The sequence below is a fragment of the Syngnathoides biaculeatus genome, chromosome 7, assembly GCF_019802595.1.
Source record: "Syngnathoides biaculeatus isolate LvHL_M chromosome 7, ASM1980259v1, whole genome shotgun sequence".
Taxonomy (NCBI): Eukaryota; Metazoa; Chordata; class Actinopteri; order Syngnathiformes; family Syngnathidae; genus Syngnathoides; species Syngnathoides biaculeatus.
Window position 1 is genome coordinate 15,373,496 of NC_084646.1, and position 20,830 is coordinate 15,394,325.

A 20,830-nucleotide genomic window follows, 5' to 3' on the forward strand; every position below is an offset into this window, starting at 1 on the left:
TACAAATGTGGATAAAAAATATTGGCTGATATGTTGGGCCATCTACAAAGGACAAAATTCTACATACTGCGGGGTTTGTTTCACTTTAGACTTTAATTATGTGAATGCTGAGATGCAGCCTACAGCACAAAATACATACTTCTGTTAAAATCACGTTATTTGTATATGTATCACACTACTGTGTACAGTGCAGAAAAGGGTTTACTATTTTCAGACCAATTTACAAATGACACACAGTCCGGGACAACTACTCACCTACTGAGTCCCAACTGAGAATGGCTAACGTACAAGTTACTGATTTGGTATTCAAAATCTAGAAAATATAATGGACATTGAACTTCTTTAAAATGTGAATATTGATTAATGAGTAACATAATGTTAGTATGATCGTATATGCAATATGAATCCCGTCATTGGGCTGAAATTAAATAAATTACTGAACACAACTGAAGTTAACATGTTGCTATGACTGGGCAAGTTACTCACGTGGCCACTTTGGGAAATCAATAACAGCAAATAATATGAAATATGAAGCATACTGATATATGTACTTCTTGGCATTTCTACTTGGCAACAGCATCTCTCAGCATCCACACACAATTTCTTTGAAAAATTAAAATTTTTACTGAGTTTAACTTCTCACTGATTCGCGATACATCGTTTCAATTAACAAAGCTCGCTGGGAAAAAGTCCCAACAAACTGTCTCTGTCCCATTAGCTATATGTATTGACTGATATTTACAGAGTGTGTCTGTGTGTGTGTGTGTGTGTGTGTGGGGGGGGGGGGGTGTCAATCAACTGAACTTACTTTACCATGTGCACTGCAGGTGAAGAAAAATCCAACAAACCCACCCACCCCCTTTACTCACTGAGCATCTCGCTACTATACCTGCAAATGAATCAAAATGTCTCCCAAATGAAGGCAGCTTGTCAACATAAGCATCATCTTCTGACAAGCCCAAGGGCAAATCAAAACATAGGTGGCAAAAAAAAAAGAGCAAATCAAACCAATGGAACAACGTAAAAATGTACTTAAAAAAAAAAGAAATGATAAATACATGTCATTGTCGAGACAATGTATTTTAGAGCGCTACTGAATTACAAAAGACTGAATAAATAATGAAAAGATTCTTCAGTGGCGCTTGTAAATTTATCATATTGATCTAGTTAAGGTCAATGTTCGTTAGTTGATGTTATAATCTTTATTGTTACCACTACTAATCTGTGTAAACCTAAAAGTAAAATTTCAAACGAGATATTTTAAAAGCCTTACTGTGTTCCACTCTTGCACTGCGCTAATATTATAGGATATACAGTAGTTTCAGACTTGCATCTTTAATTCATCATTGGATGGTTTGCAAATATTTCAAGTAGTTACACACATAGAATGAATAACTAGCAGTCCTATACTCGTATGTTCATCCTCAATAGCAGATCAAACAAAATTGACTGACACGGGTATTTGAATGATCTAATTCATTAACATGACGGAATGGTCTCATTTTAACAGCGAGAAAAGCAAGGCTTTGATTTATGTTCTGCCACGACACGACTGACAGCAAATTCAAGGACGGGAGATGATGCACAAACCTGACACGGAGAGGTCTTTACTGACGGTGGGAGTCGTGGCAGCACTCAGGGAGTTGGTAGAGGAGATGGAGGAGGTGCTCTCTGCCCGAGCCAACGGCGCAACCGTAGGGGGGCTGGCCCCGTGAACCGGTGGACTAAATGGACGATTCTGGAACGACAATAAAAAAAGAAGTTGCTGAACACTCAAGTGAACCTTTCTTTAAGATGAATTTTTATGCTGGGAAAACCCTGACTGAAATGAATCCTTTGGCTGCACTTATTCCGAAACAAGCTCTCGGAGTGAACTACTGACCCGTTAGCATCAATCTCCACGGCACATTTTCTTGCAAATGGAAGATGTGCTTAAAGATGCATTAATGTACTCGAAAAAAAAAAGCTTTCACTTCTGTGTCCTGAGGTAACACTTGATGTGGTATAAAATACAATTAAAATTTACTTACAGTATCACCAACATTTGGTTTTCCTGGAGGAAGTTTGGGTCGTGAAGGGGGGCGGGGTGGAGGAGGAGGAGGAGTGGGGTTGACTAGTGAAGGAGTGGTAGGCCGCACCGGAGAAGAGGAACCTATAAAACACGATACAATCACTCACATTTGAAAAATGTACGGGTGTGGTCAGTCATGCCCGCGGATATAAAGTTACGGGTGTGGTCCACCAGTCATGCCCGTAGATATAAAGTCGCGGGAATCTCAAGACCTTAAAATAACTTACTTAGTTGTTATACCCGAGTATGTAGTTGTTACCTAATACCATACTCAGAATTTATTGACACTGCACAGACAGATATTTTTAAAGAGGTCAATAAATATTACATTTCAAATCATTTTATTCCATCATGATGTATTGTTATAATCTCGTGTAATTTATGGTGCTATCTATTGTCAATCCATTGATGAAAGATGGCAGTCGATTACATCTTCCTAAAGCATGGAGAGGGGAAAAGTTTTCAACTTCAAGAAAACCACGGGTGAAAATGACCGTTCACATTTAGATATATAAACAGACTAGTCTAACATTAGAATTTAGATCAAGTTAAAGTAAATCACAATCTCATAAATATTATATTTAGATATTGAAACATTACCTGTGTTGTATCCCAGAAATGTTTTCAATGTAACTCAGTAGCCTAGCCCAGTGTATGTGTATGTAATGTAGCCCAGATTTTTTCCCCCCAAGATCCGGTGTAAAAACTGTGCCCAACAAATATGAGCGTTTCATCTGAGACGTCACGATGTTGCGACCCCTAACGGGACAAGCCGAAGGAAACTTACTTACTTACTATATACTTTTAAGCAGCCAGCCTCTCGCGATCGACTAGCGGGCTAGGGGTGGCCGGGAGTGGGCAGGTACACGGGTGCATCGCAGCGACCGCCGTAAATAGGAGGCCATCTTGCGACAACGTGCCTTTATGTGTGTGCGCTCAACATATTGGCCACACCTGAATCAAGCGATGAGGTGGATGATAGTCTAACGTCTTTTTTTTGTTTTGGGCACGCCATTACACAATCAACCAAAACTGCCTCACGGTTAACGCATTGAGCACCCCTGGTGTAACTGAATTTCCTTTGACATGGCTCATTGTGTTGAAAACTTTCGACGTAAATGCGCACGCAGTACGTGAAGAAGGTCGGAACACGTCCTTTTGCCATCACTTCTGAAAATGCTCAGTACGATTAACTTGCATTTCCTGTTTCCAGGTGAATTCTGATTGTTGAGGATCAGGCTTGTTTTGTTACCGTTTATGAAATGAATTAATGTCAAGACTACACAAAATAAGCAACGTCTTTAAATATCTACTTTTTCTACTCGTAACACATTTTACACGCGTGATTTTTCGTGCTTGACTATGCAGACTTGCGAGTGCGATGGCACGCAAGTCCGATCGCGCCCGTCAAATGTGAGCGACTGACGTTCTTTGTTATTTATTGTACAACGCAAAATGTAGTGTACAAAGAGAGTAATCACAGTCAATTTACCGCTCTTCGTACCACCCGTGCCGGATGTTGGACCTGGTGATGAGACCACCGCCCGGTACGTTGGGGGAGGGGGTGGTGGAGGCGTAGTTCGGCTCCCCTGGCTTGAATCTTTGGGCAGGGTGGCAATTTCACCTCCATCCTCCTTGGGTGGAGTTTCATCTGTATTCTTTGTCTGGATTGGTGGATTGGAGCATGTTGCTATTTCCATATCAGGTGAAGTCACCGATTGAGCCGTGCTTGCTTTGGGAGCTGTTGGGACGCTGGCCGATGAATCAACAGGTGGATGAGTTGAAGTCAGAGGAGATACATGCTCCTTGGGTGAAGGGAGTGACGAAGTGTCGGGCGAGAGGGGATTTCGGTCTTCGTGTGTAGAAGGCCCAGACGGTTGAGAGAGGGCAGCAGGATCCTCTGAGGGCAGTGGGGAAATTACAAGAGGGGAAAGCTGAACTTCTTTCGGAGATGGAGGTTTAGGGGGATGAGGTGCCGTTTCTTCTGAAGGAGGTGGTGATCCAGGCAACGGCGGGGCAGGAGAATTGGGAGGAGGTGGGGAGGTTGGTAATGGAGGTGCTGCTTCCTCTGGAGGAGGTGTGGAAAGGGAAAGGGGAGGTGCGGGTTCCTTCGGTAGAGGTGGCCAGTCAGGAGACCGCTCACTGAAGCACACCCACTTGTCGCCTGCATCCTCCTTTGCAGAAGGAGCCTCCTCTGGTCCAAACAGATGATCCAAGTCGGCTATGGATGGCTTTCTTGTGGAATTCTCAGCTTCTGTTGACAAATGTGAAGATAGAAAAATGTTTGGAGAGTTGCTAAGTGAGTTTTCGGAAGAAGATAAAGCATCCCCAACACACAACGCAGCAAGAAGACAATGGGAAAAAAAATATACAGGACTAAATTATATACACTTTACTAGATGGCCACTAAGGTTTCAAGGTTTCAGCCACAGATGCTCTAAAATAACAGTGTCCATATTGACCAAAATATATATTTTTTCATCTTTCCATCACAGTTTGAACACCGGTATGTAGGTCTTGAACTGAAATTATATCTTTAATACCACCATCTATTATTAAAGGGCTAAAAAATGCTGTTTTACAAAAATACATCTTGACACACACACAAAGTTTTTTTTACTTTGCATTCCTGAAGAACTGTTTAAATACATGAATGATAATACTCACGGAAGCCCAGATAGCATTCAATTTAGGTAAATAAAAGAGAATTTTGTTCAAAAACATCCTGGCCTTGTTTAAAAAAAAACAAAACAAATAGCATTAAACAACACCCTGATATGCCTCCCGGGCATCTTCTTGTATTAATGACAAGATTAATACAGTTCGGCGCTGTACATAGAGAACAAGACTACTGAGATTAAAAAAAAAATACTGATGAAATGGCGAGAGTTAATTACAAAAATGTGTTACCGTTGTCTTCTGCAGAGGCAGGGTCAGTTGTCAGGGGTGATGCTGGAACATTCTTGGGTGGAAGCGGTGGTGGAGCTGCAGATGATGCCAGTGAAATAATCAACAACAGATCCCACGTTGATTATCAAAAAGAATAATATGTAAGTTTGTGACAGGATGTGGAGATGTTAAAGATTCCCCCGCAATACAAAAAAAAAGACATGAAAAAGATTTATTAGCTATGTCCACATAAACGTGTAACAAAAAAAAGCATCCATTGTTACTGGAGTGTATTTTCCCTATAAATTACTTTTCTTCCCCAGTCATTTCTTTGGCAATTGGTAAGCAATAGATTGATAGCTTGTGAATACATTTTCTTGTGGACAGTACCTTTGAAAACCTGAACATGTGTGGAAACAAATTTTGAAATCAACCTTTTTCTTTAACAATAGTCTTGCAAAGTGTGTGTGGACATAAGCTAAAGGACAAAAGATGGCCCAAGAAACATTAACCATGTAATGTAGCACACCCATTTACCACCATGCTAAAGTATTAGGAAAGCCACAGGAAAGACCCTTGGACTTTCTGTAGTACTATGTTAAAAAAATAAATAAAATAAAATACTCCAACCAACAATGAGTCATTTTGTGATAAGATGAAAATGTTTACATCTCAAAAGTGTTACAGCCAGACGGAGAATCCTGGTTTTAGTAGATGAGCAGGCTTTTGAAATGGCGTGATGGGTTTTCGCATTGGCACCAGGGAGATGATGAGGCATGGAAAAAATTGCTGGAAATTCCAGACTTACTTCCTGTGGGGAAGGGTCTTGTCAAAGAGGACTCGGGCTTTGACTCTGAAGCCCCCCACACATCAGACTCAGACAGAACCACTTAGTTCAGGAGGGGACAGAACACCAAAACATGAGAGTTAAAGACTCTCAGATCAAATTCACAGTTACTGTACATTTTGCGCACAATAGGACTATAAATGACATCAAGGCTCAGTAATGATTTTCGTTCAATTGTTTTGATGTACCGGTAAAATAGTTTATCTATTGCAGACACTGCTACAAATCATTTGTAATCCTCACTCAGTATGTCATGAAGGACAGCGCAAGACATTACAAGTACACTAGCACAGCACTGTTCCACACATACATAATTTGTTTGCCAAATAAATACAGTACATGAAATGTGGGACTTCCGCAACAACTAAGAGCTCCCCTTTCAGTCGGCATCAATAAATCCAACAGGATTGAGTAAGAGTAGCTGACAGCAGACTCTGCATATTAACAAGCTTCAAGGTGCAAATAACAAAGCCCCTGAGTGCCACTTTAAATTGTGACCACAGCAAAGACAGTGAAATAAATACAGTGGGGAAAAAGAAGAAGAAGAAGAAGAAGAAGTGTGTGAACAGGGAAGGGAAACACAGAGCGAGTGAGAAGGCGGACTTTGGGATGCAGTTCCTACTGTAGGTATTAAATCTTTGGGGAAAATACTCGGAGCAAATTTAGCCATGCTTAAATTCCTGGGTCAGAAAAAAATAGCATCGCCAGATAAAAATCAATCAAAATGTCAAGTAAACATGACAGAAAGATGAAAATTACCTTCTAATTTGTGCTCACCGAATGCTGTTTCCAAAGGGGGCCCAAACAAATTCATAGTTTCTTCAGAGGCTGGCGTCTGCCGGCTGTTGCAAGGAAAACACCACCACCACCATCATCATAAATAACACCCAAACACAATTCATCTAATACTTCAGGACATAAAGTGGATCTGACAATGTTGACAGTGTCCTTGCAATATCAGCTCGCCCTTAATTAATTTTATATTGCTTTTTGTATCAAATACCTGGGAGCTTGTGGTGCAGGAGCAGGTGTGGGGGCCACAGTGGGAACAACACGTCGTGGTCTGACAATCTCTTCACCTGGAGATCACATTTGTGCAACATTTACACAATTCTTGCATAGCATTAAACCAGGTCTGTCAAAGTGAAGTTTCGTGAAACCAATACTTACTGGAGGTGTTCCTTTTCAACCCCTAAAAACAACAACAAAATAAAGTTTAAAAACCTGAATGCCTAAAACCGTAAAATGTGAAGAAACTGAACAAAATATCAGCAAAAATCAGCTGTTACAATCTTAAAAGAAGGTATTTTTAGCTAAGAAATTTGCCCCCTTTGCGCTCGGAAAGGGAAAGTTTTGTAGATTGAACACACCAACGGAAAGCAAACAATCTAAAGAAGAGAGATGGGCCAGTTACCAGTTGGAACAGGGAAACAAATAAATAAATTGGGGTTTTAAAAAAGTCAAAGTCACAATAGATTCGTAACGTCGGTTGCTGGGTACACACAGACGACTGAACCCCTCCCGAGCTCATCCGTTTTCTTTATGGCTGGATTCAAAATAGCGCCTCGATTTCCTGTTGTTTTTGGGAGGCGCAAGTTAACGACAGCGCCAATCAAGGCAACATTAATGTATTATTACAACGGTGTCTTAAAATAAGCATTTGCAACCTCCTATGATTGCTAGTGTGGCTACAATTGGTGAAATAAGTACTTAAGACTTGATACTGAGGGAGATGGCATGGCTAACTAGCATGGATAACAGCAGCTCGCATCCAATTGGACTGTATACTTACTACTACTGTATGTTTGGAGTTGTTTTTATAAAACATTTATTACCTAGCTACATAGAGCATTCAATACAAAAAAAATAATAATTTACCTGAACATTGCAAAAGAATCCAATTTAGAGCTGTAATTGCAATACTATACAATGATACTGTGAAATTGCAGGATCTTTGTTAATGGCTATCATACTTACAGAATCCTACGCCAATCAAGGAATAAATCAATGATAAATTAAAAAAACAAATGCAATGACTGAGACGCAACCATGTTAAGCTCCATTATGTTACTGTGCTAAATGTTTTCATTTGCATTAAAATTCATAACAGATATTACTTAAATAATAATTATTATTATATGCACTTCTTAAGACATACAAATTACAAAGCAGAGCTTACTAAGTTTAACAATGTGTAAGAATGAAGTAATAAAGTATCAACCTAGCTTGACTAAGCTAAAGAGATCCTTCCACCGATTAATTCCAGCACACAGCTACCAGTACAAAGTAATATTTTATCTTAAATGAAAGAATTGAATCCATTCAAAAAGATGCAAATATGGGCTCGGAAGGAGAACACACTAGAAGCCTTTTAATGCTTGCTTATGGCAAAACAATTCATAGAAGACAGAGTTTGAAATGCCAGAAAGAAAATTAACTTCTGTTGAAGAGGAAAAAGAGAAACAATATTGTAGCTGCGCTTATAAATTGTCATGTGTGAAGTCACCATGGGCAGACCAACGGGGCAGAGAGGGCATATGAGGAGAAAGAGTGACAGCAGAGCAGAAGATATGTGACGTAACGATGGGTAGTGACTGAAATAAGGCATCAAATTGACCAGTTACTGGAAATGGAATGCCCCCCCTGCAGTATAGGGACCAAGTGTGAAGCCATGACACAAGCACCTAAATGACCTTGAGCATCTAGAAATAAAGCATACTGTATCTATACTGCATATCAATCACTGGACAATTTGTATCCATATCTACTACTGTATATTTACATGCCAATACATTACTTCTGTCACTGATCCCATTTATGTACTGAATGTTATGTTATGTTGTATGTGAAGATAATAAGTATTTGAACACCCTGCTATATTGCAAGTTCTCCCACTTCGAAATCATGGAGGGGTGTGAAATGTTCATGTCCCATGTCCACTGTGAGAGATACAATCTCAAGAAAAATCCACAAATCACAATGTTTGTTTTTTTTTTTAACGATTTATTTGTGTGATACAGCTGCAAATAAGTATTTGAACACCTGTCTATCAGCCAGAATTCTGACCCTCAAAGACCTGTTAGTCCGCCTTTAAAAGTTCACCTCCACTCCATGTATTATCCTGAATCTGATGCACCAGTGTGAGGTCGTTTGCTGCATAAAGACACCTGCCCACCACATTCAACCAGTAAGACTCAAACTTGTAACATGGCCGAGACCAAAGAGCTGTCCAAAGACAAAATTGTACAACTCCACACGGCTGGAAAGGGCTACGGAGAAATTGCCAAGCAGCTTGGTGAAAAAGTGGTCCACTGTTGGAGCAATCATTAGAAAATGGAAGAAGCTAAACATGGGAGTGGAGCCCCATGCAAGATGTCACCTCGTGGGGTCTCAATGATTCTTAGAAAGGTGAGGAATCATCCCAGGACTACACGACAGGACTTGGTCAATGACCTGAAAAGAGCTGGGACCACCGTTTCCAAGGTGACCGTTGGTAATACACTAAGACGTCACGGTTTGAAATCATGCATGGCACGGAAGGTTCCCCTGCTTAAACCAGCACTTGTCAAGGCCCGTCTTAAGTTTGCCAATGACCATTTGGATGATACAGAGGAGTCATGGGAGAAGGTTTTGTGGTCAGATGAGACCAAAATGGAACTTTTTGGTCCTAATTCCACTAACCGTGTTTGGAGGAAGACGAATGATGAGTTCCATCCCAAGAACACCATCCCTACTTTGAAGCATGGGGGTGGTAGCATCATGCTTTGGTGGTGTTTTTCTGCACATGGTACAGGACGACTGCACTGTATTAAGGAGAGGACGACCACAGCCATGTATTGTGAGATTTTGGGGTACAACCTCTTTCCCTCAGAGCATTAAAGATGGGTCGTGGCTGCGTCTTTCAACATGACAATGACCCGAAGCACACAGTCAGGAAAAAAAAGGAGTGGCTCCGTAAGTAGCATATCAAGGTTCTGGCATGGCCTAGCCAGTCTCCAGACAGAAACCCAATAGAAAATCTTTGGAGGGAGCTGAAACTCTGTGTTTCTCAGTGACAGACCAGAATCCTGTCTGATCTAGAGAAGATCTGTCTGGAGGAGTGGGCCAAAATCCCTCCTGCATTGTGTGCAAACCTGGTGAACAACTTCAGGAAACGTTTGACCTTTGTAATTGCAAACAAAGGCTACTCTACCAAATATTAACATTGGTTTTCTGAGCTGTTCAAAGACTTATTTGCAGATGTATCACATAAATACATCGTTTAAAAAAAAAATCATACATTGCGATTGTTTTTAGATTATCATTCTCACAGTGGACATGCATCTATGATGAAAATTGCAGACCCCTCCATGATTTCTAAGTGGGAGAACGTGGAATCTAGCAGGGTGTTCAAATGCTTATTTTCTTCATTGTATTTAGGCAAGCGGAGCAATGTGACAATCTGAATATACCGTAGCTTGACCAAGGAGAGATGGAGGCAAAGGACACTTACCGGGCTACGTCTCTGTGACCAGCAAAAAGGAAGAGAGAAGAGATACCTGGTCAGAAAGTAACAAATCAGTAACACAGACATCATGTGAATCAGAGGAAGACAGCTGCATCAATTTGGTGAGGTGAGTCACGTGGGGAAAAGAATGTCGGCGCATTAAAAAAAAAAAAAAATGCTTCTGATCTCCAGGAATTTGAGGAAAAAGTCAGGGCAGCATTAAGTGAGCATAAGCCAAAAACTCAACTGGTTGCAAATAAGTACTTATGAGGGTTGTTTTATCCACATTGATTACATTTGATCGATGAGATTTTTGTGTGTATTTACCCTCATCAAAACTGACACAAGGGAAAATATTTCAAGGATTTTGCCCAGATGAGAAAATACAATTGCACCAATTCGCAACGCTTTCTCGTCCTTAAAAAAAAAAAAAGTCCAATCTTATTACAAGTCATGTTAACACATTATTCTCACCAATTTATTTCAATGTTTTTTACCCCTCCATTCTGCTCTCCACCACCTTCATGTCTTTAATTTACAATGAAATCTCATCCATGTTCCTGTGTCACGCCAGGCTCATATCAACCATTTTTTTTTCCTCTCCCCCTCCCGCTTTGTGCGTGTTCCAGTTGTGCAGTGAGGCCTGAGCGATTACAGTGATGTAACAGGGGTGGGGGGATGACGGAAATTATTCATTTCATTGGACAGAATCGAGCCGGACCCGGTGCAACTCCATTTCTTTTAACCAATCATTGTCATCCTCACATTGCAAACAGGAAGTGATGACACGTAGACCTTTTTGCTTCTCGAGCTGACAGTTTTCATTAATACTGTATTGTACAGTGCAGACAAATAATGAGTAGTGTTATAGTACTTGAAAATGGTAAGTACAATGAAAAAGGCGTTGCATTGTATTATTTCATAAAATGTCCAAAATGTCTATTCTAAACATTAGCAATTGCAACAATGAATTCAGTCGATCCATACATAAAATTGATAAAAAAAATATAAATTGTGGAGGGGTTCATTAAAAATGTAATCAATGGCATCCTTATGTCAATAAAAACAAATACTGCGGCATCAACGCTATTGCATTTGTGAAAACATGCTGTTCCTTGTAGTATCAATTGGACGTGTCTGTACAATATACTAACCTCACTTATAAAAATGCTATATAAAAGTGCTATCACTTGCATCCAACGTCCATAATTCTACCCACCAATATTAACTTTCTGAATAATCACACCATTGGCCTGATAATTTGCATATTATTAACTGCTAATAAAGCACATCTTGATGGGAAAATTTATAAATTAAAAAAAAAAAAAAGACATATCATGCAACGCAAAGGCTTACCAGACTCTTCTATAAAGGATATTAGAGGCAACCAAAAAAAAGGGGGGGGGGGAGACAGAAGAGAAATTAGGAAGCAAATGGAATTGTTAAGAATGAACTGCAGTAAATAGTATTAGGAAGGTCAAGGCAAATCAAGCCTTTTGCATTCAAAAGGTCAATTGCGCAAAGTATAATCATTAAAAAAAAAGCTTATCAAAAACTGTGTAACAGTGACTGTGTAACGCATATCATAAATAATCCTTCCAAGCCACAGCATTAATTAATAAATGCCATTTAAGATTAAGGGTCCAATACAAGAGCAATGTTGGAAAATCAGCAAGAATCCATCAGTTTGAAAGACAGTGAGAAAAACATTTGAAAATACGGTCAGAGTGGTTGTGTGTGTGTGTGTGTATTTCGTATGTCATTATCAGCATACATATTTTCCAATTTCTTAGTTATCTTGATTCCCTTATTAGCTGGCAGCTACATAATATAACTATTGACAAGAAAAATGGAGCATTATTATCTAAAGACATGAAAAAAAAGTGAACCTAATTAGATTGTAGTTCCACCTTAGGAGTGTCCATGTAAACTTTGTCATTTCTTTTTGCATGAAAATATGCTGCTTTCAAATAAGCAGGTCATGATCCAATATGGAATGTTAGAAAAGGCTTGATCAAGTGATAACAGTGAAACAGAATGATAATCAGCAACTGTGGGCACGAGGGAGCCTGACCCATTCATCAATAACCAAGTGGTTACATAAGGAATGTAACAAAGATTGAAAAAAAAAAATCATTTTAATAAAAAAAAAAAAAAACATTAAATTGCAACATAACCACCGCTGAACTTAAACATATTTACATTTGAACAGATAAAATAAAAAACTGAAAAGTGGAAAAACAATGAATAAATAAAGAAAACAATGACTAAATAAATATTCACTTTTAAAGTGCAAAATAAAGCTCCGTTCAGTTATTTCTTTACTCTCTGTGTATGGTGGGAACACCATTTGCTTTCTTCACGTGCGACAACACACTTTTGAATTTCTTGATGCAACTGGGATTTAGTATTAGTGAAAATGTACTGGCGGACAGGAATCCGGTAGTGATGTTCTAAGGGCACTGCGGTGCACGTAACGAGATACGCACTTGCAGGAACAAACAGTAGAAGTAGTCACGATCGAATATTGTGTATTGCGATTGTGTAACTATTGATTATTTTGAAAGACCTTGTTAGTGGTGTTTTCCTATTGAGTGTGTAAGCTTTGAGGTAACAATTTGAGGCAACAAAAATGGAGAAACTATGTTATGTCATATTGGAACATTGAATGTGTAAATTGTTTGTTGTAAATTGTTTTACAGAACTTGAACTGAAGTTTCAGTAAATGACTAAACAATTAACATTCATTCTTACTTCTTCCTACCATGTTAGCATCTTAGCACCACCAGTAGTTGTGATCGCGTGTGCTCTGCATGCCGTCTTGGCGCTGCTGGATCGAAGTGCTGAAGCTGAGCATTGAATGGACTGCTTGAATAATAGTAAAATCTGAGATTTTAGATCCAGTCCAATCCAACCGACACGTGTCTTTTTGCTGACATCAGAAGATTCCCAATCACAAAAATCGGACAGGGACACACATAGCGTAATTTCTGGCCAACAAGCCGTGACTTTTTTGACACGCTTTCAACCCTGCTGTTTATGCAGTAATGCGGCTAATTTATGCATTTTTCTGTAACGGCCGCAAGGAGGCACTCGAGCAGAAAAGGTAAGCATGAGACCGATGGAACATATGTGCCGAGGAAGTGACTTTTACCAGCCCTGTTAGCGCTGCATTAGCATGTTGTTGCTGCGTTACTGGTGTGTCTCAGTGATATTTACCAGTAAGTTTTATTTTAACCCTGTTAACATTAGCGATAGCACGACGTGAGCTTCAGCGCGGTGCTAGCGTTAGCACTAGCATTAGGGCGGCACTAGCATTAACGCTAACGCTAGCGTTAAACTCTTTCTGTGTACCTTCTTTTTAAATATCTCGTGTTTCAATGTGAGTTTCAATGCGGGCACTTGCGGCTTTTACACAGCTGCGGCGTATATATGTACCAAATGGTATTTCTTTTACAAATTTACTTGGTGAGGCTTGTACCCAGGTGCGCTCTGTAGGCAGGGAATTACGGTACTTTAAAAGTATCAAAAATAGTACAGGAATTGTATCAAGTGCACACAACCGGTGTCAGTATAATAACCGTTTTACACATGATTAGCTCCTCATACTTTAGCTAGGGTCATAAAAGGTTGAACAAACCGAGGCCCGACATGAATTATTAAGAGCCAGAGCTCATGTGACCACTGGCGATCTGAAACAGCGGAGTGACACACAGCTTCGATGTGCCCTCTTCCCTACCTGAATTATTCAAAGTAGTTACCCTAGCTACCTCTCCCTACTGCTGCATAGAGGTATGACACTCAAGTCATAATTCATACCGTTAAATTTGGCCCTCATTAACTAAGCATCATTTTTGTACTGTGCCGTTTTGGCAGCCATGTAATCGCCAGATGGGTGTAGTTGTGCTGGGACTGCTTTGTGTGACAGATGCTACATAAGTGGGAGAATGTTGAGGTCACCGGGAACTCCACCGAAGTCGTGCAATGATTTCAACAAACCAAAACCACAATGTTTAGTAGAAAAGGGAGTATTTTTAAATGATTGCAGGGTTTCAAATCGGGATTAGTTGCTTTTATGGGGACGTAAGAAAACCATAACAGCGGTAGACTTACATTTGTGGTACAATTATATTTCCATTCGTGAGCAGGTTAAAGTGAGGTAAAGGAAACTATAACTAACCACACTGGGCAACAACAAGAACAACAACAACAACAACACCCTTTTGTTGACCACATCCACAGAGGCATAAATGGAGGAACTCCACACCTAAAATTTAGAACGGAAAAATCCTTTTGGATTAAAGTTGAAACTTCTTCAACAAACAAGACAGTTGTTTCGATTGAACGTTTGTGGCTGAAGGTTTGATTGCTTTGTCATCACAACTGACTTTGTTTGGCGCTCTTCGGTCTAGTTTCCATGCTTGGCATTAATGTTCAATTACTGTGTTCACTCTTCATCATATGAGCCACAAAATGGGGAAAAATGGCCAGTTTGATTAGAACGGACCAAAGCACCTCAACAGAGTGTTAATAAAATAAAGTTAGCCCCGGTCTGTTCACAAATTCACGGTTTTATGAACCTTGAAAAAAATTCTAAAAGAATATACTCACCTTTTTGTAGAGTAGTATATGGGATTTTTAATATTTGCTAATTCTTGAATAATAATCATGATAATAAAAGTAATGAAGTAATTGAAAAATCCCACTGTAGGATACAGTACTTTAATACTTAAGAATGTGATTTTATTTGTTAAATATTGACCGAAGTAAATTATGGTACATGCTTATCGAGTGTTTCATTGCATGCAGCACAGTATATTATGCGTTCTTTCTTTGACCTGCAAAAAATGCCACCCAGACATTAATTTCCTTCGAAAGCAGAACAAACTTTTGATGTTCCAGAAGAAGGTGAACCTCCTGGATTTGTTCAACAAAGGATAAAGTTGTGGTGCAGTTTATTTATTTTTTTGGGGTGTTAGTCGCTGCTTGGAATATATTTATAGTTTAAAGTAATAGTACCGTATTTTCCGCACTATAAGGCGCACCTAAAAGCCTTTAATTTTCTCAAAAGCTGTCGGTGCCCTTTATAATCTGGTGAGGCTTATATATGAATCAACATTGAGCCTTTGTGCAGCTCCATGTAATGGATGCATAACGTAACCCCAGCTTCTACTGTAGCGTCTGTTCTATGCGCCTTACAATGCGCCTTATTTGTGAAAAATGTTTTAAAATAGGTCATTCATTGGAGGTGCGCCTTATAGTGCGGAAAATATGGCACTTAGCTCTTATAACTATCATGAAAAAAATCTGATTTCTTTTTACCATTTTGTATGATTGTTTACATCAGATATGGGCAACTTTAATGATGGCAATCACTACACAAGCTAGAAAAATGTGATCACACAATGCTAGCCTGTTCGATCAACCAACTTTTGCCACACACCTGTGGCACGTGTCCGACGCCAATGGGCACAGATGCCACCACACAGAGGAGACCAACCACCACCGAGTTTGCTTGCCAGCTGTGGGTGGCAAATGATAACCTTGTCCATCTTTCCACCCACCATCTAGGATTCGACGATTAGAATAATTGCTAGTTGTAGTTATGTTCTGACTGACATGGTATTTTGCAGAGTGTATTGACAAAGTGTTTGTGCCGCATGCCACCAGCAGCTGCCAGTGTCTAGGATAGCAGAATATGACTAGGGAGGATCAAGATGTACTGTAAAGAACCAGTAGTAACTTGCACATGCTGATGATGAATGCAGGATACCGTTTAGGAGGAGCAAATACAGCGGCCATCTGATCTGACTCATCTTGCAACACTCACCAGAGGAGAAGGGGATAAAGCAATGTTGCCTATGGAGGCTTTGAGTTCTTCGAACGAGGGCACGGCCACAACTTGATCAGATGGAAGGGGCTTAATCTTGATCTTGAACTTTTTCCTGTGGTCCTCTTCCTCTTCCGACTCATCAGAAGAGAAGAAATGCGACTTGGGGAAATGTGGGAAACAAGCGTTAAGGAAAACAGTTCAACTCTTCAAATGCTTGGTCAACTCACAGAAGAAACAGAAAAGCAATAATGTCTTCCTCTTCGAAATTCTTCCCCTCGAGATCGGCACCTCTAATGAAATTTCCCTTTGCTCACAATACAGTTTCGGAAGAAAAGATGTGTAATTACTAGAAAACTGTTGAATTTTGTGTATTACTTGAAAATGAAAAACAATGTTGACAATATAATTTTCAGTGCAGCATGTTGTCACCTTAAGTTGCAGCAGCAAACTAGCCTTTGTTTTGGGGGTGTTTTCTACAGGTATTTGGACATGCACAGAACTCTTACACGTAACTGGGATTCATGTGTATCGAAAACTTTGCACTTTACCTTTTAAACATGTTAAGCCTTAGAAACCAAGTGACTATGAAACTAATATCGATCAAAGATACATTTTATATTTTAGTCCCAAAAGTGTTTCACACAAATGGGCGCAACCGCAAACACTCTGGAAAAAAAAGGAGGAAAAATGTTGTTCAACCACGTTGAAATGAGATTTATCAAGCAGCGTTTGAGGATATTTCCCTGGTTTGCCTCATCTTCAGGTCTGATGCTATAACCCTCTTCATCCAACTCAGGAGAGTTCTGAAAATCAATGTACGAATCAATGTAATACTATTAATAGTCTCAAGTAGGATATAAAAACTGTTGGATTGACCCTTTTGAGTGTTTAAGCAAATCTGGCTATACATTAGTCCTCATATGTCAAAACTGCTAAATGGGTTCTTACATATCTTTCCCAGTCGATTTCCCCGTAGAATCCATTTGGGGTTCCATTGGCCTTCCTCTGAGACTGCAAAGATAATGAAATACAGGCCTCATCGTTGGATCATTAGAAGCACGTACAGTAAACATTCCTACTCGTGTGCTTACATTCCATCAGTAATATTTACGTGAAATGGAAAAGGTAATCACAGCTAAAGATCCATACAGTATACTACGCTACAGGCTAGTCTACTTTAAGGACTACAACTTCACTGTACTCAGTACCGATTCAACCTCTTGGGGTTCCTGGCAAGTAAAATGGAAAAAAAAAAAGATGTGTTTTAATGACCACTCAAGTAACTAATACACTCTATACTAAAAGAAAAATCCACCAAGTCCAACAAAACAAGTACAATAGTACAATTTAGTACATTTGAGGCTTAAACCACAATTTCAAATACGCATGAAAGAATCGATGGATGTACTTTACTGTGTACTTACACTCCCCTCTCTGTCTGGGGACCCCCTGTATGAAAAGAAAGACGAGAGGAGAAATAAAATTTAGCTTATATCAGTCTTGTGGCATAAAATAAAACCTTCCATAGAACCAGACATTGTGAAAATTGAAAGCAAAAATAAATGAATAAAATCATCTCTCTTTTGTGAGAAAACAAACTTAATACTGATAGTGATGTAATACAATAAAAAAAAAAAATCTTGGTCAAAAATGAAAACCGAGGGCAAAAACCAAACCTCTGAAATAATGTTGAATTTTTAAGAAAATAGGATTTATGGCTATAATTGTATACAAAACGTTCCACATTGCAATTTCATAAATTAATATTTATGGTTCAAAGTACACATTTACAAAATAAAATTTTAATTTAGCACTCCACAGACAGGGTTGAGGTGTATGGGGGAAAAGAAAAAAAATAAACAAGTTAATATGCTGTATATCACAAAATCAAACAAAGCAATAATTTATTTTCTATTTTAAATTTCGATTTACATATGTATGGTCTGTCAAAACGTATGAATGCAATCTATCGACCTTCTATTGACTGTGTCTCATGTTTATCAACAAAGACCTAACCCTAACCCTATACATTAATTGGTCTTACAGGTCTTTTTGGAGAAGCATCATACAAAGTCAGAATGGTTTGGCGTCACAAAGTACAACCTGAAATGATGAAGGCAACTTACGTTGAGTCATTGTCTTTCTCTTTCTTCCGTATACCAAAGGCCTTCCTGGTACGTTTTTTCAATCCTGAGAAGGAAGGAGAGCCACTGGGTGAGTAAGAAAATGAGCATCAACAGGTAAAAATACAGCAGAGCTCTTTATTTATTTACATTATGATTGACGTTTTTTCAATTGGCATTTTTGATTTTCAGCTCACTGAAGGCAAACACTTTCTCAGAACACCATATATAGTGTGTCTTCATGGTCAGAGGAGATGTACTCAACCTTTTGATGCTCGAGGTCTGTTTTCATTAGAAAAGACATCAGCATTACAAGAATCTATGTAACAAGAGCCTAAGGCCACAGGTGTCAGGAGCCAGATCAGACACACATCATTATTTTATGTGGCAGATCATGTGCATTCAAGAGGTTTCTTCCTAAAATACCAAAATTGCAAATCATCTTCACTTTTAAAAACACAGATGTCGTGAACTTAATTTTTTTGTCATCAATCCCGCTTTTAAAAGTCCCATATTTTGCTAAACTACGTTTTTCTACGACAGTATTTGGGATGTAAATTTGTCTCTATGGTGCCTCGGTAAACGTGAAATACAGAGGTGCCCAGACTTTTTTACCCCAAGATCTACTTTTCAAGCAGCTCTCGCGAGCTACCAACTTCGAGGGGGATAATGATGATGATTGATGATTATGATGTGCTTTCATCCTGGATCAGGCTGTGCCAAGGTGGAATTTTAAAATTACACAACATCTCATCTTGCACTTTCTACTCTGGCTTCAGACCAAACCTTTCCCAATCTCATCCAGTCTAACCCCTTTTTCTTCAATTATTCACATACTCCGACAGTCATTGCATCTTAAAACAACAGCATTTCTTTTTTTAACTTTCTCCATTAATATCGAAAGTAAACATAAGCAGCGTGTCGAGCTCGTCTTTGCTCTACGTTGCCCAGACTTGTGTTGGTAATTAAGCAGCGGTGGTTGACGCTGTCATTATAAAACACATTGATGGGCTGCGTAAGTACTGTAACATTTGTAATTATGAGTGTACATCTTTAAGAGCGGGGTGGGGGTTTCATTTTTTACAGTATGTATGTGAATTGTGCCATTGGATGTAACAAGCAGTCATCCCTCACTCATTGAATCACATTGCAAAATGCCACAAACTGTATAGCTGTACGTTATACTTTTAATTTTCATTGGCTGTACATATAGTATATAAAATGAGGCAATCATACGTGTATATATTGGTACACACAGAACGGCCCTGCGAGGGAAGCATAAATATGATGAAAATGAGTTTGACATCCCTGACACCGGTAGAAAATAACTACAGCTGTACATTAACAAATATGAAAAATGTTATTTCAACTCAGATTTGAATAATAACAATAATTTAATTCTAAACATAGATAATAAATCATCTTGAGTTATCAATCAATTGAAATATTTAATATCTTCATATTTGTCCATGTAAACAACACGGAGCAGAGTGAATGTAATTGAAGAGTTAAATCTCATGGCGTAATTTTGTAAAATAACATACGAACACATCGTACAGTGGAAAATCAATGCGTGCAATTTAACTGAGAATAATGTACACATCGTGTAATGGCATACTGGTAATTACTTCCTCTCAAAGGGATACAGGCAAATAATGTCATTAAGCAGTCCTATTGAGAAGGCAGTAATTTGATTTTGGAAAAATAGAATACAATTTAAGGTAGATTGACTACACTTCGAACCTTAAATTATGATGCTACTATTGGGTCATCACCTTTCTCACTTTTTATAGTAGTAATTTCCCATAAAGAGAAAAAAAAAGTCACAGAAAGAACACTACCCAGAGCAGTAAAGTATGTTATCATTAAAGCTAAAGTGGGCCATATTTTAACCTTCAGGAAGGGGTTAGGACACTTGTTAAAAAAAAAAAAAAAAAAAAAGAGCCCAAAAAAAATAAAATAGTGTAATGGAAATAGTGTAATTACAACTTACTCCTATAATTAAACTGGATACATTTCCTCAACGATCATATAAATCTACACTGGAACAATGAAACAGTTTTGGCTACAGATTGAAATATTTGGATTTGACATGAAAAGATGAATATGAAACAAAATCTTGACCATCCAGCTTTTATTTTTTTTATAAAAATCTGGAGTGCAACACAAGCAAAGACACTAATTACCTCAAAATACATTTTTCTGTAGTTGCGATATGGTATCGGGACCAATAAACTTGTGATTCTGAAATGTTTTACACCAAGTACACTTAAAATAAAATGCTTTTACTTAGAATACCACCAAAATGACAAAATGTAGTAGGCCTGTCAAAATCAAAGAATCAAAAGTGAGATGTATTCCCTTGTTACTCGGTGTACACATTATGCAGTTTAACATGAACACTGCCTTCAAATATATGAACATTAAAACCTTAAATTATTCAAATAAAAATGGATTGTACATAAGTTAAATAGAAATTACATTTCCATTTTTGTAGTTAAAGACTAAACTACTGGTGTTAGGTCATAGTTGGTTTCAGATGAGGCCCCACAGTGACGGTCCAATAAAATTTAGCTGAATG

General features: G+C 38.7%; 1 protein-coding gene across 5 annotated transcripts in view; it reads right to left on the bottom strand.

Moving 5' to 3' along the window:
• The window catches only part of sgip1a (SH3GL interacting endocytic adaptor 1a), a 45,991-nt gene that overhangs the window by 10,033 nt on the left and 15,128 nt on the right, over positions 1–20,830 (bottom strand). For 2 of the 5 annotated variants that reach the window (XM_061825364.1, XM_061825365.1), the window contains exons 3-16: positions 18,253–18,316; positions 17,551–17,575; positions 17,075–17,137; positions 16,864–16,929; positions 16,124–16,294; positions 10,300–10,311; positions 6,978–6,999; positions 6,811–6,886; positions 6,567–6,649; positions 4,982–5,056; positions 3,564–4,325; positions 2,031–2,152; positions 1,591–1,738; positions 890–949 (exon numbers count right to left, since the gene is read on the bottom strand). In XM_061825364.1, the coding sequence (XP_061681348.1) occupies positions 890–949; positions 1,591–1,738; positions 2,031–2,152; positions 3,564–4,325; positions 4,982–5,056; positions 6,567–6,649; positions 6,811–6,886; positions 6,978–6,999; positions 10,300–10,311; positions 16,124–16,294; positions 16,864–16,929; positions 17,075–17,137; positions 17,551–17,575; positions 18,253–18,316 (1,749 nt within the window). The remainder of the gene's footprint in view (positions 1–889; positions 950–1,590; positions 1,739–2,030; positions 2,153–3,563; positions 4,326–4,981; positions 5,057–6,566; positions 6,650–6,810; positions 6,887–6,977; positions 7,000–10,299; positions 10,312–16,123; positions 16,295–16,863; positions 16,930–17,074; positions 17,138–17,550; positions 17,576–18,252; positions 18,317–20,830) is intronic. The other 3 variants (XM_061825367.1, XM_061825368.1, XM_061825366.1) reach the window with 2 other exon arrangements.